The sequence below is a fragment of the Rhamphochromis sp. 'chilingali' genome (assembly GCF_963969265.1).
Source record: "Rhamphochromis sp. 'chilingali' genome assembly, chromosome: 4".
NCBI lineage: Eukaryota > Metazoa > Chordata > Actinopteri > Cichliformes > Cichlidae > Rhamphochromis > Rhamphochromis sp. 'chilingali'.
The window spans coordinates 25,953,627-25,970,472 of NC_137948.1; the positions used below are offsets into that span (position 1 = coordinate 25,953,627).

The 16,846-nt window shown below is 41.5% G+C and overlaps 1 protein-coding gene across 6 annotated transcripts in view; it reads right to left on the reverse strand.

Annotated features, from left to right (window-relative positions):
* The window catches only part of inpp4b (inositol polyphosphate-4-phosphatase type II B), a 187,305-nt gene that overhangs the window by 11,854 nt on the left and 158,605 nt on the right, over positions 1 to 16,846 (reverse strand). For all 6 annotated transcript variants that reach the window (XM_080879817.1, XM_080879816.1, XM_080879818.1 and 3 more), the window contains 7 exons: positions 14,675 to 15,001; positions 11,748 to 11,886; positions 6,139 to 6,311; positions 5,456 to 5,579; positions 4,914 to 5,040; positions 1,867 to 2,007; positions 10 to 107 (listed from right to left, as the gene is read on the reverse strand). In XM_080879817.1, coding sequence (XP_080735943.1) covers positions 10 to 107; positions 1,867 to 2,007; positions 4,914 to 5,040; positions 5,456 to 5,579; positions 6,139 to 6,311; positions 11,748 to 11,886; positions 14,675 to 15,001 — 1,129 coding nt within the window. The remainder of the gene's footprint in view (positions 1 to 9; positions 108 to 1,866; positions 2,008 to 4,913; positions 5,041 to 5,455; positions 5,580 to 6,138; positions 6,312 to 11,747; positions 11,887 to 14,674; positions 15,002 to 16,846) is intronic.

Consider the following 16,846-nt stretch of genomic DNA (forward strand, 5'->3'; position numbering starts at 1 on the left):
TGCACTTACATTCTAGTGGCACCTTTTCACTTAATGATTTGTAATAGGCTTCTAATGTCTCAAAGTTCTTCTGGTTTATTCTTTCTTGTAGAGAGATATCTCCAAACCTGAGAGCAGAACAGAGTGCAAGATCGGTTAGGGAAAAAATATTTATCCTGATGGGCAGTTTGTGTGAATCCTGGCCAACCCTGCCCCAAACATGGTTCAGTGGGGTGGTCTCTGGATATGGTGTTTGTTACTGGTGTATTTTTTTTGTCATAGCCCGTTGTACGCCAGTGGTGCGAGTATCAGTTATTATGCAAATGTACTGTTTATAAGGTTGGGGAAATCTGCAGTCAGATGAAAACAAAGAAGTCACTTGTATGAGTGAAAACTCTACATCCAGATGAACAGAGTTGCTTCTTCTGTAGTGTTTCGGGCCTCTTGGTGTTGTTCAGCTGGTGCGTCCTGGATGAATGTTGGTTTTGAACATTCCTAGAGTTTTTTGGTATTTCTCTGATACGTTTATATTTGGTTTTCAGCCTCCCACACTTGCACTAAAATTGAACTTCATATGGAGAGCTCCATTGAAAGGTGATGTTAGGTTCAACTTCAGAAGTCTTGCCTGTTTAATTTCGAATGAAATAACAAGAAAGCAGCCCTCATATGGCCACAGAACTGCTAGTCAGCCAGCTGCTCATATGCTTTCAATCTCTGAAAGTATGTTGGGTTGGTTTTTTTTTTGTAAAACCCATTAAATCACAGCTGAAAGTCTGCACTTCAACCACACATTAATTGCTTGATTTGTGGTGGTGGTGTACAGAGGCAAAATGATCAAAGTTTCCCCCAAAAAAAGCATATGCACCTAACTGTATATATGCAGATGTAATGTCCAAAGACCCACTGGATTAGCAGCAAGAGAAAACAAACTTAAAAACTACCTATAATTTATGCCTAAATTGATTCAGCAAATACACTATCAAACAGACAAATAATTCCTATTTTAAGGTCAATGCGTACAATAAGTCAAAGTTTACGTAGGAACCAGAAAGAAGAAACTTCAGAAGATTATGAAAAGGTTCATCAGAGGTTTTATAGACCGGACACAAAATTTGCTTCCATTTCCTTCAAAACTGTCACGTTTCCATGAGAGACCCATAAACCTTACCAAACTTTCCAAAAATCACAAATCTTTTAGTGCCTCTTGCAAACATGAAGAGCTGACTCGAAGCCAATCAAAACTTACAATGAATCATTTCTACCAAAATAAATTATGTTTTTGATAGAAACTCTCAGCACTCCACGCAGGGGAGCTTCCAGCTACCGGATGGAAAGGCGTCTCTGGCTAGACAATGGAATTCAAAGAGCCAAGATGAATGAAGATGTACCATTACATTTTAGTCACGTTAAAAAAAAAGCAAACTATAAAGCACAACTTGGAGATACTGTAAGCAGTTGGAACTTGGTTGGATCACTGGGTGAAAGGTCATTCAAGGTAAGGGAGGTGAAAGCATTGAGAAGGCCCGTGGTAAAGGTTCAAAAAGCTCAAGGGTCAGGGAAGAGTACAGCAGGCAGGTTTCTACGCCAAAAATAATGTTGTTATTGTTTATGTAACAGCAGCTATATGTGCTTTTTCTTTAAAGCCATAATCACTATTTATCACGTAGCAGAACTAAAAACAATAAAGGCACTTAGTAAAAAAATGTGAATATGCTATTAGTGGTTTGGATGGCTCCAGCTATAACTAAACAACAATAATCTTTTAGTTTTAGCTATAGATTTAAAGCATTTCCTTTAGAAATGACAATAGGATCTGTGTTTAGATCAGCACATACACAGTGCTCGTCTTCATGTGCACTGGAGTGGAGCAAAGAATATCCAGGTTACCTTTCTGCTATTGTTTGTTGTTCATTAATCCCCACATTAAAGAGCACCGGGAATACTCGGAGAAGCTTCCCCTCCTTGATTTCCTCTGGTAAGGTATGGAAAACCAGTTTAGGTAATGGCACTTCTACAGTGAAGTGGTCTCTAAATGCAAAGAGAAAGTGAGAGAGAGAGAGAAAATAAGGATTAAGACGGTGAAACATCCATCAAAAAAGTAATTTGATACATTTTACCGCATGATAGATGTGATATGTTTGGGAAGTTCTATAACATGATACCTAAGACAGGCCTGAGCAAGATGTAAAGAGAGAAACTGATGGTGTGTATACAAACCAGAGAGCCAGTGTGCGCGTTTTAGAATTCCTCAAAGAGTGGCACGGAAGTGGGAGGTGCCACAGGAGTGTAATATCACACCAGACACAATGCTCAAGGTAAGCAATAAGAAAAAACAGCTTGACCTGTCAACAGCTGTCCAACACGTGAGCAAAGGTTCTCTTCAAAGATGGGAAAGGACATTCGTGATCAGCTGATTTGAACTTTTAAACCAATGTACAAAACTGCTGTGGACTGAAGCCAGATAATATCTGTGTCAACAGCTCATCCGTATATGGAGTAAAGTTCACCTGGTTACCAGTTGTATTGTGAAGCTATGCTACCTGCAATACTATTAAATAATTCTTTTCCCCTATGGGAGGTATCTTCGATTAGGCTAAATTTTTCTTTCAAACGTTTCTCGACTGAACTGCACTAAATAAATGCTAAAGTGGTTTTTAACTTTTTGTCTTACAAGACTGTGTGAAATCATAATCACGTATAACAATTGTTAAAATATGGACTTTCCCATACTCAGTAGTCACTCTCCTTTCCGCCACTTGCACAGTGTGGTGGCAGATTTCTTTTCTCATGTATTAATCACATATTTAATCATATCACATTAGTTATAGTAATATCACTTTCTCACTTTACTATAGTAAGAGCACTCCTGTCACTAGTTTACATGCATGTGGAATGTTAACACAGTGAGGCCATTGTAATGGGAGACGTTAAACAGATAGTGGGACTCCTTCTGCTTATCAGGGATGTAAATCCTTCGGTGACGGCCAAGCAGAAAACAAGGTCATAATTCTCTCTGTGAGGGAGAAGGTATAGCCCACCCGTGAGAGGGGCCAACATGTAAGAGTTTGTGGAATGTTCTTTGTCTGTGTCTCTGTATATGAGATGTAAGGGCGGTGGCCACAATTCAGAGATGGTCCTGGTGTTCCACTGGGATGCTCTCTCCACATTGCAATGTGTTTATTAAACCCACTTCAAATCAAGGTCACTGGGTGTGTTGCAGGTCATTGTTAAATTTTCCCTGACAACAGTTAACTACTACTTGACACAGTTCCACACTTGTTTTATCTTCTAATACAAGGATAATAAAAATAATACACACATGCATGTGTATTTTTTTTAAACGTCAAATAATAATTCAAATAATAATTACATTATATCTCAGTGACTCTGCATTTATTGAATGCTAGCTACTTTTGACAACATCAAAGTCCAGATATGAAGAGGAAAGTTTCCACCTGCATTCCTGAATGAGCCACAGTGAACGGATACTTGTCTAAGAGAAAACGTGTGGAATTCAGCCCACTCGTAATTATGCTGTGTCATCCTAAGACTTTTTAAAGTAATCAATTTTAGCTGCTTTTGGTGCTGAAATTAACAACATGTGCACTAGAGAGGAAATGATGGTTTTACAAGTGGAGGCCGTTGACATTTTTCTTCCCTCCTAGTTTTCCTGACTGTTTTTCACTAATAGATACACAATTACATTAGAAGAGATGTGCAGGGGGAACAGGATAAGCACTGCCAGAAGCCTACAAATGACGTCCAGTAGGCCACTGGTGTGAATGTCTGACAAAAACATCAGAGACAGACTTCATGAGGTTGGCCTGAGGGACCAGCATCCTTAGTGGATTGCGTGCTCTGTGCCCGGCACCGTGGAGCATGATTGGCATTTGCCATAGAGTAGAATACCAGAGTTGGCAGGTCCACCACTGGACCTGTCTGTGTCCTGTGCTTTTCACAAATGAGAGCAGGTTCCCCCTGAGCACATGTCACAGACATGAAAGGGTCGGTAGAAGCCGTGGAGAACGTTATTCTCCCTGTAACATCATTCAGCATCACCGGTTTGATGGTGGGTCAGTGAGGCATATCCATGGAGGGATGCAGAGACCTCTAATAAGGCTAGGCAATGGCACCCTGACTGCTATTAGGTATCGCGATGAACCCGCCGGTGCAGTGGGTCCTGGGTTCCTCTTGGTACACAGCAATACCCTTGAATATGTACCCAAGAGTATGCAGGCGATTCCTGGGGCCGAGATCCTGAGCCAACCAGACATAGTGGTGATTGAGAAGAAGCAGAGGACCACAGTTATGATACAGTGACAGTCCCAGTAGACAGCAACATCAGGAACAAGGTAAACAAGAAAATCAAGCTTAAGTTTTTCTTTTTTCACAATATGAAACACAAAGGAAAGCACATGTGATGACCTACACTAAAGTGATACAAACAAGAAAAAGACCTGCTCCGATATTTTTTATGCTGCAGATCCGTGTTGGAGCTGGTGTGAGAGGGGTCCTGGATGTTTTGCATAAGTGCGCCAATTGTATCCTTAGTGAAACACAATGCAAGAGAAAACAACGCTGTTTTGTAATGGCTGGCTTCCATTATAACAAAGTTCCTGTGTTCAGTTTTCATTGAACACAGAGTATGAATCCCCCTACTTTTGAAATATACGGACATTTCCCTTCTTTAAACTTAGATTTCCTCTATAAACAAAGAAACTCTCTCAAGCCAAAAACATTACTTTCTATGTTTGCATATCTCAATAAAACGAGTATAGCTTGATTTGATGCTGATTTTCTGATCTCAGAGGTATATTAGAAACCATTAGAGGTGACCACATGTGCCGCAAATAAGTGTTTGGCCCGATTTCCTTCCTATAATTGGACTTGAGCAAGAAAACAAACAAACAAAAAAAAAAAAAACAAGGTCTTACCGTCGGCCACAAACTAAAGGCTGAAGGTCACTGAGGTCATCGGACTTGGCCTCTGTAATCTTGAACATGACTCTCTGCAGGTCTGAGATCCCCACTTCCATGTCTTCCAGCATCCCGAACTCTTCACCTATAGCGGCCACAGAAAACAAGCTCGACAGTGATGTCAGTCGTTCTCGTTGCATGCATACACACAACAGGGCATGTTTAACAAAGACCATAACTGAGAAACCTCCCTCCCTTGTATTTATTCAACTCTTACTGTTACTTACTGTTCTCTTTATTTCTATGACAAACATTAACAGGAGATATACCATTTTCCAGGTCACAATTAAAGGATGAAGAAATATGGGTGTCGGTAATGAAGGCATTTAGCCAAAAACAACACTGCAGTGACTCACCTTGCCTCACCTTGCTATGTACTACAGCTTAATCATTCACCTTACTAGTCTGACTTGCTTAAACGTGCTGGGATTTACTTAACAGCAAACACAAACAGTAAAATTCAATGTAGGTCGTGAGGTCACCGGCGTGATTTCACTCACTGTAGGTGCTGAGCAGGCTCTCAAACTGAGCAACCAGGCCAACGAGGTGAAGCTGCCTCAGGAAGCCTTTGTCCTGCATTCCCGCGTACAACCGCATGACGAAACCACAGGCCAAGGCTGCCAGCTGTTTAACACACAAACACACAAATACTAAGACATTTTCAAACAAGCAACTATGCAGCAAACACTAAACGGTGAACCAAGAATACACTGGGTCCAAAATACTGCGATTCAGCTCAATTATAAAGGATCAGAACCTGCAGCCACTTTCACACCACAACAAATGTGTTACCTGAATCCATGTTACTCCTTTTATTTACTTGCTCATGCTCATTTAATGTTGATGTATACAGCAGAGACATGCGAATGAGTCCTACTGGAGTAAACCCTTTAAATATAAAACATAGTTCAGAGCCTAACAAATACATGACTCCACACCCTGAGTTCTACAGTATGCAAACATGAAGTAATATACAACCAACATATTATATTGTTTGCACTGATTATGCTGTACTTTGGACCACGAGGGAAAAAAATTAGATGACAAAATCCTTTACAGCTCAAGCTGCTATTGCATAAAGCAGTGAATGGGCAGCAGATTTATGATTCATTCATGAGAAGAGAAAGTATCGACAAAAAGCAAAAATCTTTCAGATGTTTATTATGCCAGTGCAGCCACCTACTGCCTGACTGAAGACTATGTCTCGCCTCTGCTGGAGCAGGAAGCCCTGTGGAATGCTGCAGGCTGCCTCCTGCAGGAGCACAAAGGTCATGGCTCTCTTCGCCTTCTCCACCACCTCCATCACGCAGTCCTTTAACCGGGTCACCAGAGGACACAACTGCTCCCTCCAGTCACCTGTGAAAAAGAGATGCAATGGGGAACATCTCAATCACAGCAAGCGATTTCTCTGCGAGGTCAAGCACTGTATGCTGCAGTGTGAGGTGGAAGGCCCCACACAAAAATGCAACTTGGTTTGAAACACTGAAAAGGCGGCAGCAAAGCACAAAATTAATGAACCCCTCGGAGTACGCCAGCTTGCACATCTCAAATTATAGACCGCATGTGTGTCCTGCTGCCTTTAGGCAGATGCAGAAATTTAATAGAGGAATTTTTCATGCAGACTAAAAAATTTTAGACAGCAGATACTGTAAGAATCATCCATTCATTTAAAAATCAGTGAAAGGCTTTGAGAAAGTCCCACATTTTGAATTGAAGAAAAAAAAAAGTGTAGGTTTATCTTATATGCATTGATCAGTTTTACTGTGGTCTGTTTACTTTAAATCCAATTATTCTTCCTAAACTGGCAACTTGGTGATTTTTCTTACTATTTCCATCTGTTTCTGGCTGATTTGAACATAAAAATATCTCAGCGAGCAATAAAATTATTATTATCTCTGTTTTTTAAAAGGCACATATGAAAATTAGGGTAGAAAATTGGTAAATTAAAAAAGAAATCTTCACGCTAAACTGTTTCGTGTTGAAGGCGTCATTCACAAACAGTGCGCCTAGAAGATTTAGCTTGTTGTTTGTATGCTACGATCTAATGATGAAGAACAACCTCATTCTTACAAAACATTTTATACTTTTCCAAAACACCATGAGCCAAAGTTTCTGAGAATTAGGATTAAAGGCCTATAATAAATAAATAAATAACATAATTCATTAAATATGACCTACTGGCTGTCAACCCCTCACAGTCTTAATTCTTATCATCATCCCATCGATGCTGGAGAACCTGGATGTTTTTTTAACAACTGCCCTGCGTTACTCATCCTGGGCTGACAGATCAGGTGTTACTGCACCACCTGCTTGTAAACCATGAACTGAAATCGTGCGTCTTTCCTGATTTCCTCCTTGGACACTATTGTTTCAGTTTCTACAGTTGAACTTTCTCTTCTCTCATTTAAGTCATCACCTCACCCTCCGCCTGTAATTCTCTGTGGGGGTTTCAGAGTTGCAGTTAATATTCATATAAAATATTTACAGTCATGGCACAAAGATAATTCGTACTCTTTCAAATATGAGGTTATACTCGTACATAATAAAAATAAGACTTTTAGACTTTACCAGGTTTTCAGATTTGGTAAATCGCAACTGAGACGAACAGAAAAACTAAGTCTAAACCAGAATCAGTGTGTGAAAAGTACAACCCATTATTCAGGTTGTAGATCCACATTTAGTAGCAAAATTTGGAAGGAATCTTTTGATGAATGATTTTATTGGTCAGAACTTTGAAACACTTTTCTGTGCAACATTGCAAAATTCATGTACAGCTCTCTGGTGGTCCTACCACAGCATCGCAGGCTGAGGTCTGGAATTTGACTGGACCACTGTAACATGCGACATGTAACAACGAGATGTAGCTCGTGGGTTTCTCTGAGCACTGCTCACTGTCACTGTCGTTGTCAGGCTTTATAACCCTTCCCAGCCTTATGAGAAGTAACAAATTGCTTCTGTAAGATCAATTTAAGGATTGTGTTGCCACACCTGAATGCTCCAGACCACGTGCTGCTATTACAGCACATGTCCGATTCAGCTCAATTTTAAAGGCTCGACCCGATATAATTTTTTTTTTTTTATCATGTCCTGTTGCAAAAAAAACTTAGAATTTAAAGAGGGTGTATTTTCTTTTAACCATTACTGTAAATGTGAAGTATTGTGAGATATCGCCACAATTTTCCTGTCTACACCAGACTTGTTGACCTTTGATAACAACATTGTGCAATAAGTGTTTTTATACACTTCTTCTTTTATTACTTAAGTTAAATAAATTATCCTGTGCAGTACACATCAGACTGGAGGCCATATAAAAACATATTGTTGTGTTTGAAAATCAAATCACAACTAGGAGGGTACAACTACTTCTGGTCATGAATCATTGGTATAGACTATATAATTTCTGTCACACTGTTATAATATTTAAGCTCTCATTGTACCGTATTACTATCAGCAAACATCAAATAAATTATGTAATCCTTGTGACCTCTTTGTGGTTGTTTATTTTGGACATGCAGCAAACTCAAAATGTGTGCAGGAAACTTGCATTGCAGCTGTGATGATGCTTTCTCTGCATCCTTCACTGGTTTCTGATAAAGTCGAGCCTCTGAGTGGCCACCAGGGGGCAGTGTTGGTTAAGCAGTGCTCAAGATGAGTTTTCCAACCATACCACATATTCTTTCTGAGCTTCAACATATTGAAAAGTTCTCAGGAGGGAAGAGTGAATCATTGCGGACAAACAGACATGCACACAGTTTGATATGTACAGCATATCAAGCTTGCCCTTGCCCTGTCATAGAAATCACATCTTATCTCATTCTGCAAATACTGCCTCTGCACAGAGCAGGAAACAGAACTCCAGCTGTCATCTCTTCACTGGCCCACCTGTCCAAACATGCAAACCCCTGCAGTGCCATCAAAAGCCCAGGATTCACAAAAGAGATAAAGCTTCTCTCATTATTCCTTCCATGTTTGTATTTTGACAAGCAGATGACCACTTTCTCTGAGCCTGTCTTAATAAAGGTGCTCTGAGGATTGAGCTTATCTTTCAGAATGAACACAGGGGCTGATGGCCTTGTTTTCACCTGCTGGCTCACAAAGACACAATGACACAAAATGATACTGTCACGGGGTCCCCTTCCAGACCTCTCCCGGACAAACACAGGCATAGTCGGTAAGGTATTAGTGTGGATACTTTATTTGAAACGGCCTCCCCAGTGCATAAAAAGATGGTTGCAAAGACATAAAACTGAGATCCGCGCTACACAGCCTGTATGTTACAACACACACCCTTCATATCCGGCTCGCCGTCTCTTATATCCCGTAACCCCTCCCCCTTGGCGTCACCACCAATTCTTTATTCTGACTTTAATCCCCGTCTCCCTCCCCCAGAATTTCTTTTTCATTATACACTCACAAAACATATACATTGATACAGGCTCTCAACTATTTCCCGGAAGTCTACCCGACTTCATATACACATTAACGGCCCACGGAATGAGGCCATTCTCATGACGGTCCAGACACACGTGAACTCATTATTTAAACCCCACACCCCCATACCATCGGCTTGCGTCACCCTGCACGATTGGCGATCCCCCGCACGTCTCCCCGACCGACGCCCTTAACAAGTAAGTGGGAACCAAAATCTAGCCACCCCCGATGCGGCTCACAACTTGCTCCTCACCCCTTTTATTCCTCTACTCGGTCGTCAGAAAGATACGCCGCCCCGGGTGCCAAATCGAACTAATGGTGGCGATCTAATGGTGGCGGTGCCATACTCAGCGGACTCTGCCTTGAGACGGGTCACTCCGTCACAGATACAAATGCACCAATGCCTCCACAGCATGTGTGTGTGACTGACACACACACACACACACACAGCCTCTCCTTGTCGCCTGGTCAGTCTAATGCCACTGCTCTGTGGCTCTGTGTGCCAACTGGCAGCTGCAGCAGTCTGGGCGCTTGTCTGAACACAAGCTTGAGGCAGGATTTCATTGGACGTAAGGGAAGACTGGGCAGCTTGTGGTCAACAGTGAATGGCTCTGCATACGAAATGTAGCTTTCATCCACTTCTCTGGCAACAATATGAGTTTCTCATTTGCCAGTGCTTGAACAACAGGGAGTCTGCAACGCTGGAACTCTTTTCGATTTCAGCTTAAGATACTCTGAAAAATATGATGAACTACTCAATGTTATTTCTTCCCCACAGTAAAAATCTATGTACGAACGCTTAAAAATGTTTTTTTGGGCTCAGGAGCACTTCTTAGCATTAAAAGGACTGCTGTTTAGTGACGGGAGCATAGTGACGGGCACATTACAATACAGTGGTATCACCACATGTTGCCTGTGACAGTGATGGATCGGTTAATGCATATTCTGCATTATAATTTGCATGAGGAAATTCACCGATGAGGCATTGGATTACCTGTTTAACTGAAGAGAAAAACAAAAATGTACAGACTTAAAAAAATGGGATGTTTCTGCTAAAGAAAACTTATGAACAAAATAATAACAAAAGAAAGCTAAATTAGCTGAAGTGTTAAGGTAGAAATGTCACCTTTAAACATTCACATGGCATATAGCAGGAACTCCATGTATGCAGGAATGTAGATGATCAAGATGACCTGCTGAAGCTCAAACTGAGCATCAGAATGAGGAGGAAAGCTGATTTAAGTGATTTTGAAAGCGGCATGATTCTGGTGCCTGTTGGGCTCATATGAATTTTCCAGAAACTACTGGCATTTTCCCACACAGCCATCTCTAGGGTATGAACACAATTGATCAAAAGAGAAAATATCTGGGCGAAAATGCCCTCATTGATGTCAGAGTTCAGAGGAGAGTGGACAGACTGCTTCAGGCTGATGGGAAGGCAACGGTACCTCAAATAAGCATTCATAACAACCACTGTGTGTAGGTATGCATTTCAGAAGGCACAAAACTCTGAACCAGGGTATACAGCTGCAGAAGACCACACTGTGTGCCACTACTGTCAGCTACGCAGGCCGAGGCTACTATTCAGACTGGCTCACCAAAACTGGAAAACAGAAGACTGGAAACACGTTGCCTGGTCTGACGAATCTCAAGCATTGATCTATCTTGCCCTGTATCAATGGTTTCAAGCTTGTGGTGGTGTAATAGTGTGAGGGACGTTTACTTTGTACACTTTGGGCCCCTTAGGGCCAAGTGAGCATCATTTGAGCACCATAGCATACCTGAATATACATCCATCCCACAGTGTACCCATCTTCTGATGGATGCTTCCAGCACAATAATGTCACAAAGCTCAAATCACGTCAAACCGGTTTGCTGAATATGACAGTGAGGTCACTGTACTCAGATGACCTCCACAGTCACGAGATCTCAATCCAACAGAGCACATCTGGGATGTGGTGGAACTGGAGATGTGCATCATGTCGTGCAGCATCTGTCAGTATGGACCTAAATCTCTGAGGAATGTTTCCAGCACCTTGTTGGCTCTATTTTACAAAGATTTAAGGAAGCTGCTACTGCAAGCTGTACCTAATGAAATAGACAGTGACGGTACATCCACATATATATATACGCACAGACAAACAGAGGTGGTAACCTACAACATAGATGAAGGAACTGTGATCAAACTGTAGTGTAGTATTGCTGGTTTGTAATCACGACCGCGGCCAGATCTGAATCCTAACGAGCAAAACATCACTGTATCATCAGCCAAATAAAGTTTTACTTTTGACTGACACAGCAATTATTTGGCCTGTCTAAGACTGTAAACGATGGGCTAAACAAACTGAAAATGTAATTTACCAGGATTGTGGGAGGTGATGACATCAGCTAGCTGATGTTCTGGGACTGGATCCTGCTTGGTGTTGTCTTCTTCCTGGAGTTTATCCACCATGGCGATTACACAGTTGAGACACTTGGCCACATTTGCCCACAGCCTGTCCTGAAAGAGCCAAATGCACAATCAGCAGTCAGATCAGTTGCGCTGATTACATCTGTGTCTTACTCACACTGTCTACCTTTGAGACTGTGAGGCAGTTATTTTTTTTGCACAGTCCAAACTCCGAAAAGCCAAAAGGTCAAAAGGAAATGTCTGAAAGGATATTCTGAGATTACTTTTAAAGCGTTTCCATCGTTTCAAGCTTTCTCTTTCTTCTCCTGAGCTCCTGCAGGTAACTGATGTATTGAGACTTTTTCTCTGTGGATGTGTGTGCTGAAGGGGGGTGGGGGAATACATATTTTGGATATTTTCTTCTTAAAAATATGGGTTGAACACGTTATAATGGCGGGAGATAATTAGGCATTGGTGTGGAGAAATCACGATGAACTCCTGCTGTCAGTGTGGCAGATGCTGTCCTCACACACAAAGAATACTAACAGCCATAGACACGTCCATGAAAAGAAGCGAGATGGCTTAAATTCACTGACAAGTAGGGTTGCCAACCGTCCCTTAAAAAACGGAATCGTCCCGTATTTAGAAACAAAAGTACACGTCCCGTATTGAGCTAATAAGGGACGCACTTTGTCCCGTAATACAGTGAGAATCAAAAGTAGTCTATAAATGTTAATGGAATTAACGCTTTGTTGGAAAACATAATTCCCAGCCCCTCTCCTGCTTTGTGACCAATGAGCTGACAGCACACTTATGACAATTCAGATTACCGCTCATCTCATTGGTCGAGGAAAGGTCGCTTACGGAGAAAATACCGGAAGACAACAGATGACCACAACAAGAAGCATGGCCAACAGGGAAACAAACGCCGACACTGCGGTGCAAGTCTCGGACGACAGTACACCTAAAGCTGGGCAGACACTGTGCGATTTTTTCAGTCACGTTATTCAGCTCCTGCTCAAACTGCACGATTGACTCGCAGGGGTTAGAAGTTGGTAGGTCACGATGCAGGTCTCACACTATACCGCCCGATGCTCTGATGCGACCTGAGTGCTCACACTGTGCCTCCATAACATGAAGGTTATAACAGAAAATCTGTCGCTCGCTCTCTCTGTCTTTCACTCACACAGACACACCACCACCATCAACTTTGCTAAATTGCTAATGAAAAACATTGATCAGGCAGCTGTGAATGAGCAGCAGTGTAAATCCAACTATTTTCACGGTTGTTGTGGTCGTGATAATTTTGTGATGCCACATCGAAAAGGCTCGGATGAGCTTTCCAAAGTTCTACAAGTTGTGCCTCCATCGCTTGTGTCCAGATCACACGCTGCACAGCTGTGCTGCGCCGTCTTTTTCACCGACGTTTACGTGTTTGCGCGTGAGCAGTGTGAGCGGCTCACGAGCGATTGATGATCGGGAGCTGCTCGAGGTGTTAATCGCTTCTCGTTACCCCACGTATACTACACGACGCACGATGAAGGCCAAAATCGGGCCGATCACCAAATCGGTCGCACGACTCAAAAATCGTCTCAAAATGGGCCAAAAATCGCACAGTGTAAGCCCAGCATTAGAGCAGCAATGTTTGTTCGCTCAGAGAAAGAAAAAAAGGCTGCAAAAGTACAGGGAGGAATGGGAAAAGGGAAACACCTGGCTGGAAAAGGTCACCATAACACATATAAAGCGCACTGCACTGTGTGCCGGCGCACTTTTTCCATAGGCATGCTTCTAATGGTGGGCACATGAAGAACATGAGGGGCGTGAAAGCTCGGGGAACCCTTAACCAATTTTTTGTCCGCCAGGCCACGGCAGAAGCAGATATGGTATGTAAACACTGGTTTGTTTTTTAAACCCTCTGGTTAAGGTTAAAATGGGCATGTGCAGTGAATATCAGCGCTATGTGGCCAGAAGTGTGATAATATAATTTATTTTGTGTAATAAACAACTGCAAGGATAGATGATTACAAATAGATGACTAATACATAAAAGTAATACATAGATGAATAATGATGATGAGTTATGATGCGTAATCATGGGAGCAAGTGGGTTTACAAACAGGAGCAGCTGATTAGCATTAGAAAAGCTGAAATAATACCTCAACTGAAGCCAATTGTACTAAATGCACTAAATGTGCACTGTTACAAGAATATTTTTCGTTCTATTGCTTTCTATTAATTTATATAATTTTAAGTTAAGCAGGACAGAGTTCTTTTAAAGAAAGATTTACTTTTATTCTCAAAAGTTAAGCATGACAGGCTTCTGTTTAAGAAAGAGACCTGTTTTACTGTGTTAATGTTGTCATTTTGAGCTAAAAATAAATGGCCAAATGATCATTTGTTTCCCATATGGTCATATCACAAAGAATATGCATCTGCTTAAATCAAATTCAAGTCAAATGGTTAAAAAATAATTTCACACACACAAAAAAGAGCTAAAAAATTCACCACACTGGGAAGGGTGAAGACAACTAGGTTGCCCGGCCCTGGCCACGAGGTGTCCCTTATTTATTTTTCAGGGAGTTGGCAACCCTACTGACAAGGATACCGCGTAATTATCTTCCGCAGTCAGTTTGTCATGATGAAATATTTAAACCCCCTTTGAGAAAAGAATCCACTTAAAAGACTAATGTTTGGTATGCAATCTAATTTTGTGAGTAATTATTTGCCATAGCAGATCTCTAATACAGTAATAGTTTTCGGCTTCCCCCTGTGTGCGCTCTACTGTAAGAAGCACCAGGGAAAACATCAGTTTGTCAAAACACACCGGTTTAAAATAAAATGATAACTCAATCACAATTTTTAAATGTTTCTAAATGACTTAGAAAAGGAGTCGGGCATACCCATTCCTCCTCATCGTACTCTTTATGGTGGGGTATGGTGTCTTGGTGCTTCAGTGACAAAGGCTCTCCTCCAGCAGTTGTTTGGGTTCCTTCCACATTATTACACACCACTGTGGTCTCAGTGACCGACGTCGGTGGACTGTGGCCTGGAAGTCCCTGAATCGGGTTCTGATTCTGGTCATTGGTCTGGTTTGTGTGGCCTTGGTGTTGGCTCTGCGCCCGAGTCGACTTCTGGTTCTTGGAAACGTAGCCTGGCTGCGCTGCATGCAGTGCTAGGAGTGCACTCTTGACCAATTCATCCTTAAGAGTGTGAACAAATTGTTCTGTCTGCAGGAAAGAAAAGAGAGACAGATAGGAGGGAAAAAAAGATAGACACTGAAAGTTACTGTTGGATAGGACAACAAATACAAATTTAAGTGCTGAAAAAGCAAAAGTGACAGAGTAAGTGAGCGGGATATAGAGAGACTGTCACGCTGCCGAGGGAGAACGGGTCGAAGAAAACACTGGTGGAGGCGAACTTGGAAGCAAGTAACTATTTTACAGAGGAAGTGAAAAGAAATAAGCAAAATGAACCCTCTCCTTCACCATAAAGGAGGTGCTCTCCATTACTGCAGCGCAGTCAGTAAGCCAAAAGAAAAGAAAAAAAGAAAAGAAACAAAGAACAAACAATTCAATTACTCCTCCTCCAGCCTGCTGCTCCGTGGAGCACACCTCCTTTGATCTTAAATTCACCAGCTACTGTAAGTTGATGATGATCCCGGTACCAAGGAGTCTTATGCCCGCCGCCGCCGCTGCGTAAAAAATGATAAGGGCTCTCGAGAGTAATTGAGTTACCACTGCAATAAGCAATTCTATTACCACAGGAAATGCAGTCGAACAAAACACATAAGCCAAGCCCTCCATGAAAAGAAACCTACGAGGTCATTACATACATATATTTTCCACACAAACAGCCCTTTCCTGCTCCTATACCTCTCTTCCGTTGACTGAATAGTGAGATTATTGAAAGTGACAGGAATTATGGAGACTGCTTCGTCAGCAAGAAGGTAGGTAACTATTTAAAAACGTCCTGTCCCAGAAACAGAACTGACAAAAGCTGCGTGTGGATGAAGTGTTTCTGAACTTTCCTCAGCTCGTGACCCATTTAAAATACGGTAGTGCCAGCTTGTTGATTTGTTAAGGCGAACATCTATTATTCATTGCAGATAACATCAACGTGATCAATATGGGGACACACTGGCCATAATCAGATCACAACAGCCAAAATTTAGGGCCTTCTGATGGATATCCGGGGCCAAGACTTCCTGTTCTGTGCGGCGGTCATTAATCGTGAATGCAGACAGATTCTAAAAAGTGAATTAAAAACTTAAATGGTTGTCGGATGATAGCTGGTGCTTCCAAGATTGCACTTTGGCAAATGTGTTCTCTCCTTTGCTCCTTAATAGATACTGTCTACCTGCAAGTAAAGCCTGGATGACAATGCAACACCACAAAGGTCATTTGCAGTGCCAACAATCTTTATTCCTTGGCAACAGATTCTTCATAATAATATACATTTATAAAGATAATATAATGCAAGTAAAAGGCATTCTCATTTTTTGCTTTTATTCCTCCGCGGGTGATTTTAAGCTACTTTTTTTGTCACTTATATTTTACCATGCAATCAAACCCCCGTGAGTTTAAAGTCATCACACTTCACCAGTTATCTTTCTCCTTGTCCTTCTTAAGCCAATCAGTAACAACATCATGTACAGGGAGATGCAACCAAGGCCAAAATGATTCTGTTTTTTGGGAGTCAACTAACATGTTAATAGCCACTAATTAGTTAATTCACATTCTCTCAAACTTTTTGAGTCACTCTTCTAATGATCTTTGGTATAATAAAGTATACATAAATAATAATCATTAATAATACAGTTGTTCTGTTGATTTTTCAATACTCATCAATATGAATGAGCAGAAAAAAAAAGAAGAAAAAAAACATCCATCTTAACTTGTATCAGAGGTTTCGGTCACAGGGGACAGCAACACTACTCACAGAAGAGTCTGTAATGATTATGACGATGAGATTCATTTTTTTTAAACTGGTTTGACATTGAGCATCTCTACCAATCACCCAATTATAGTAGAGTACAACCTGTTAGTTTAACTCTACTACCATCACAGGGGGAG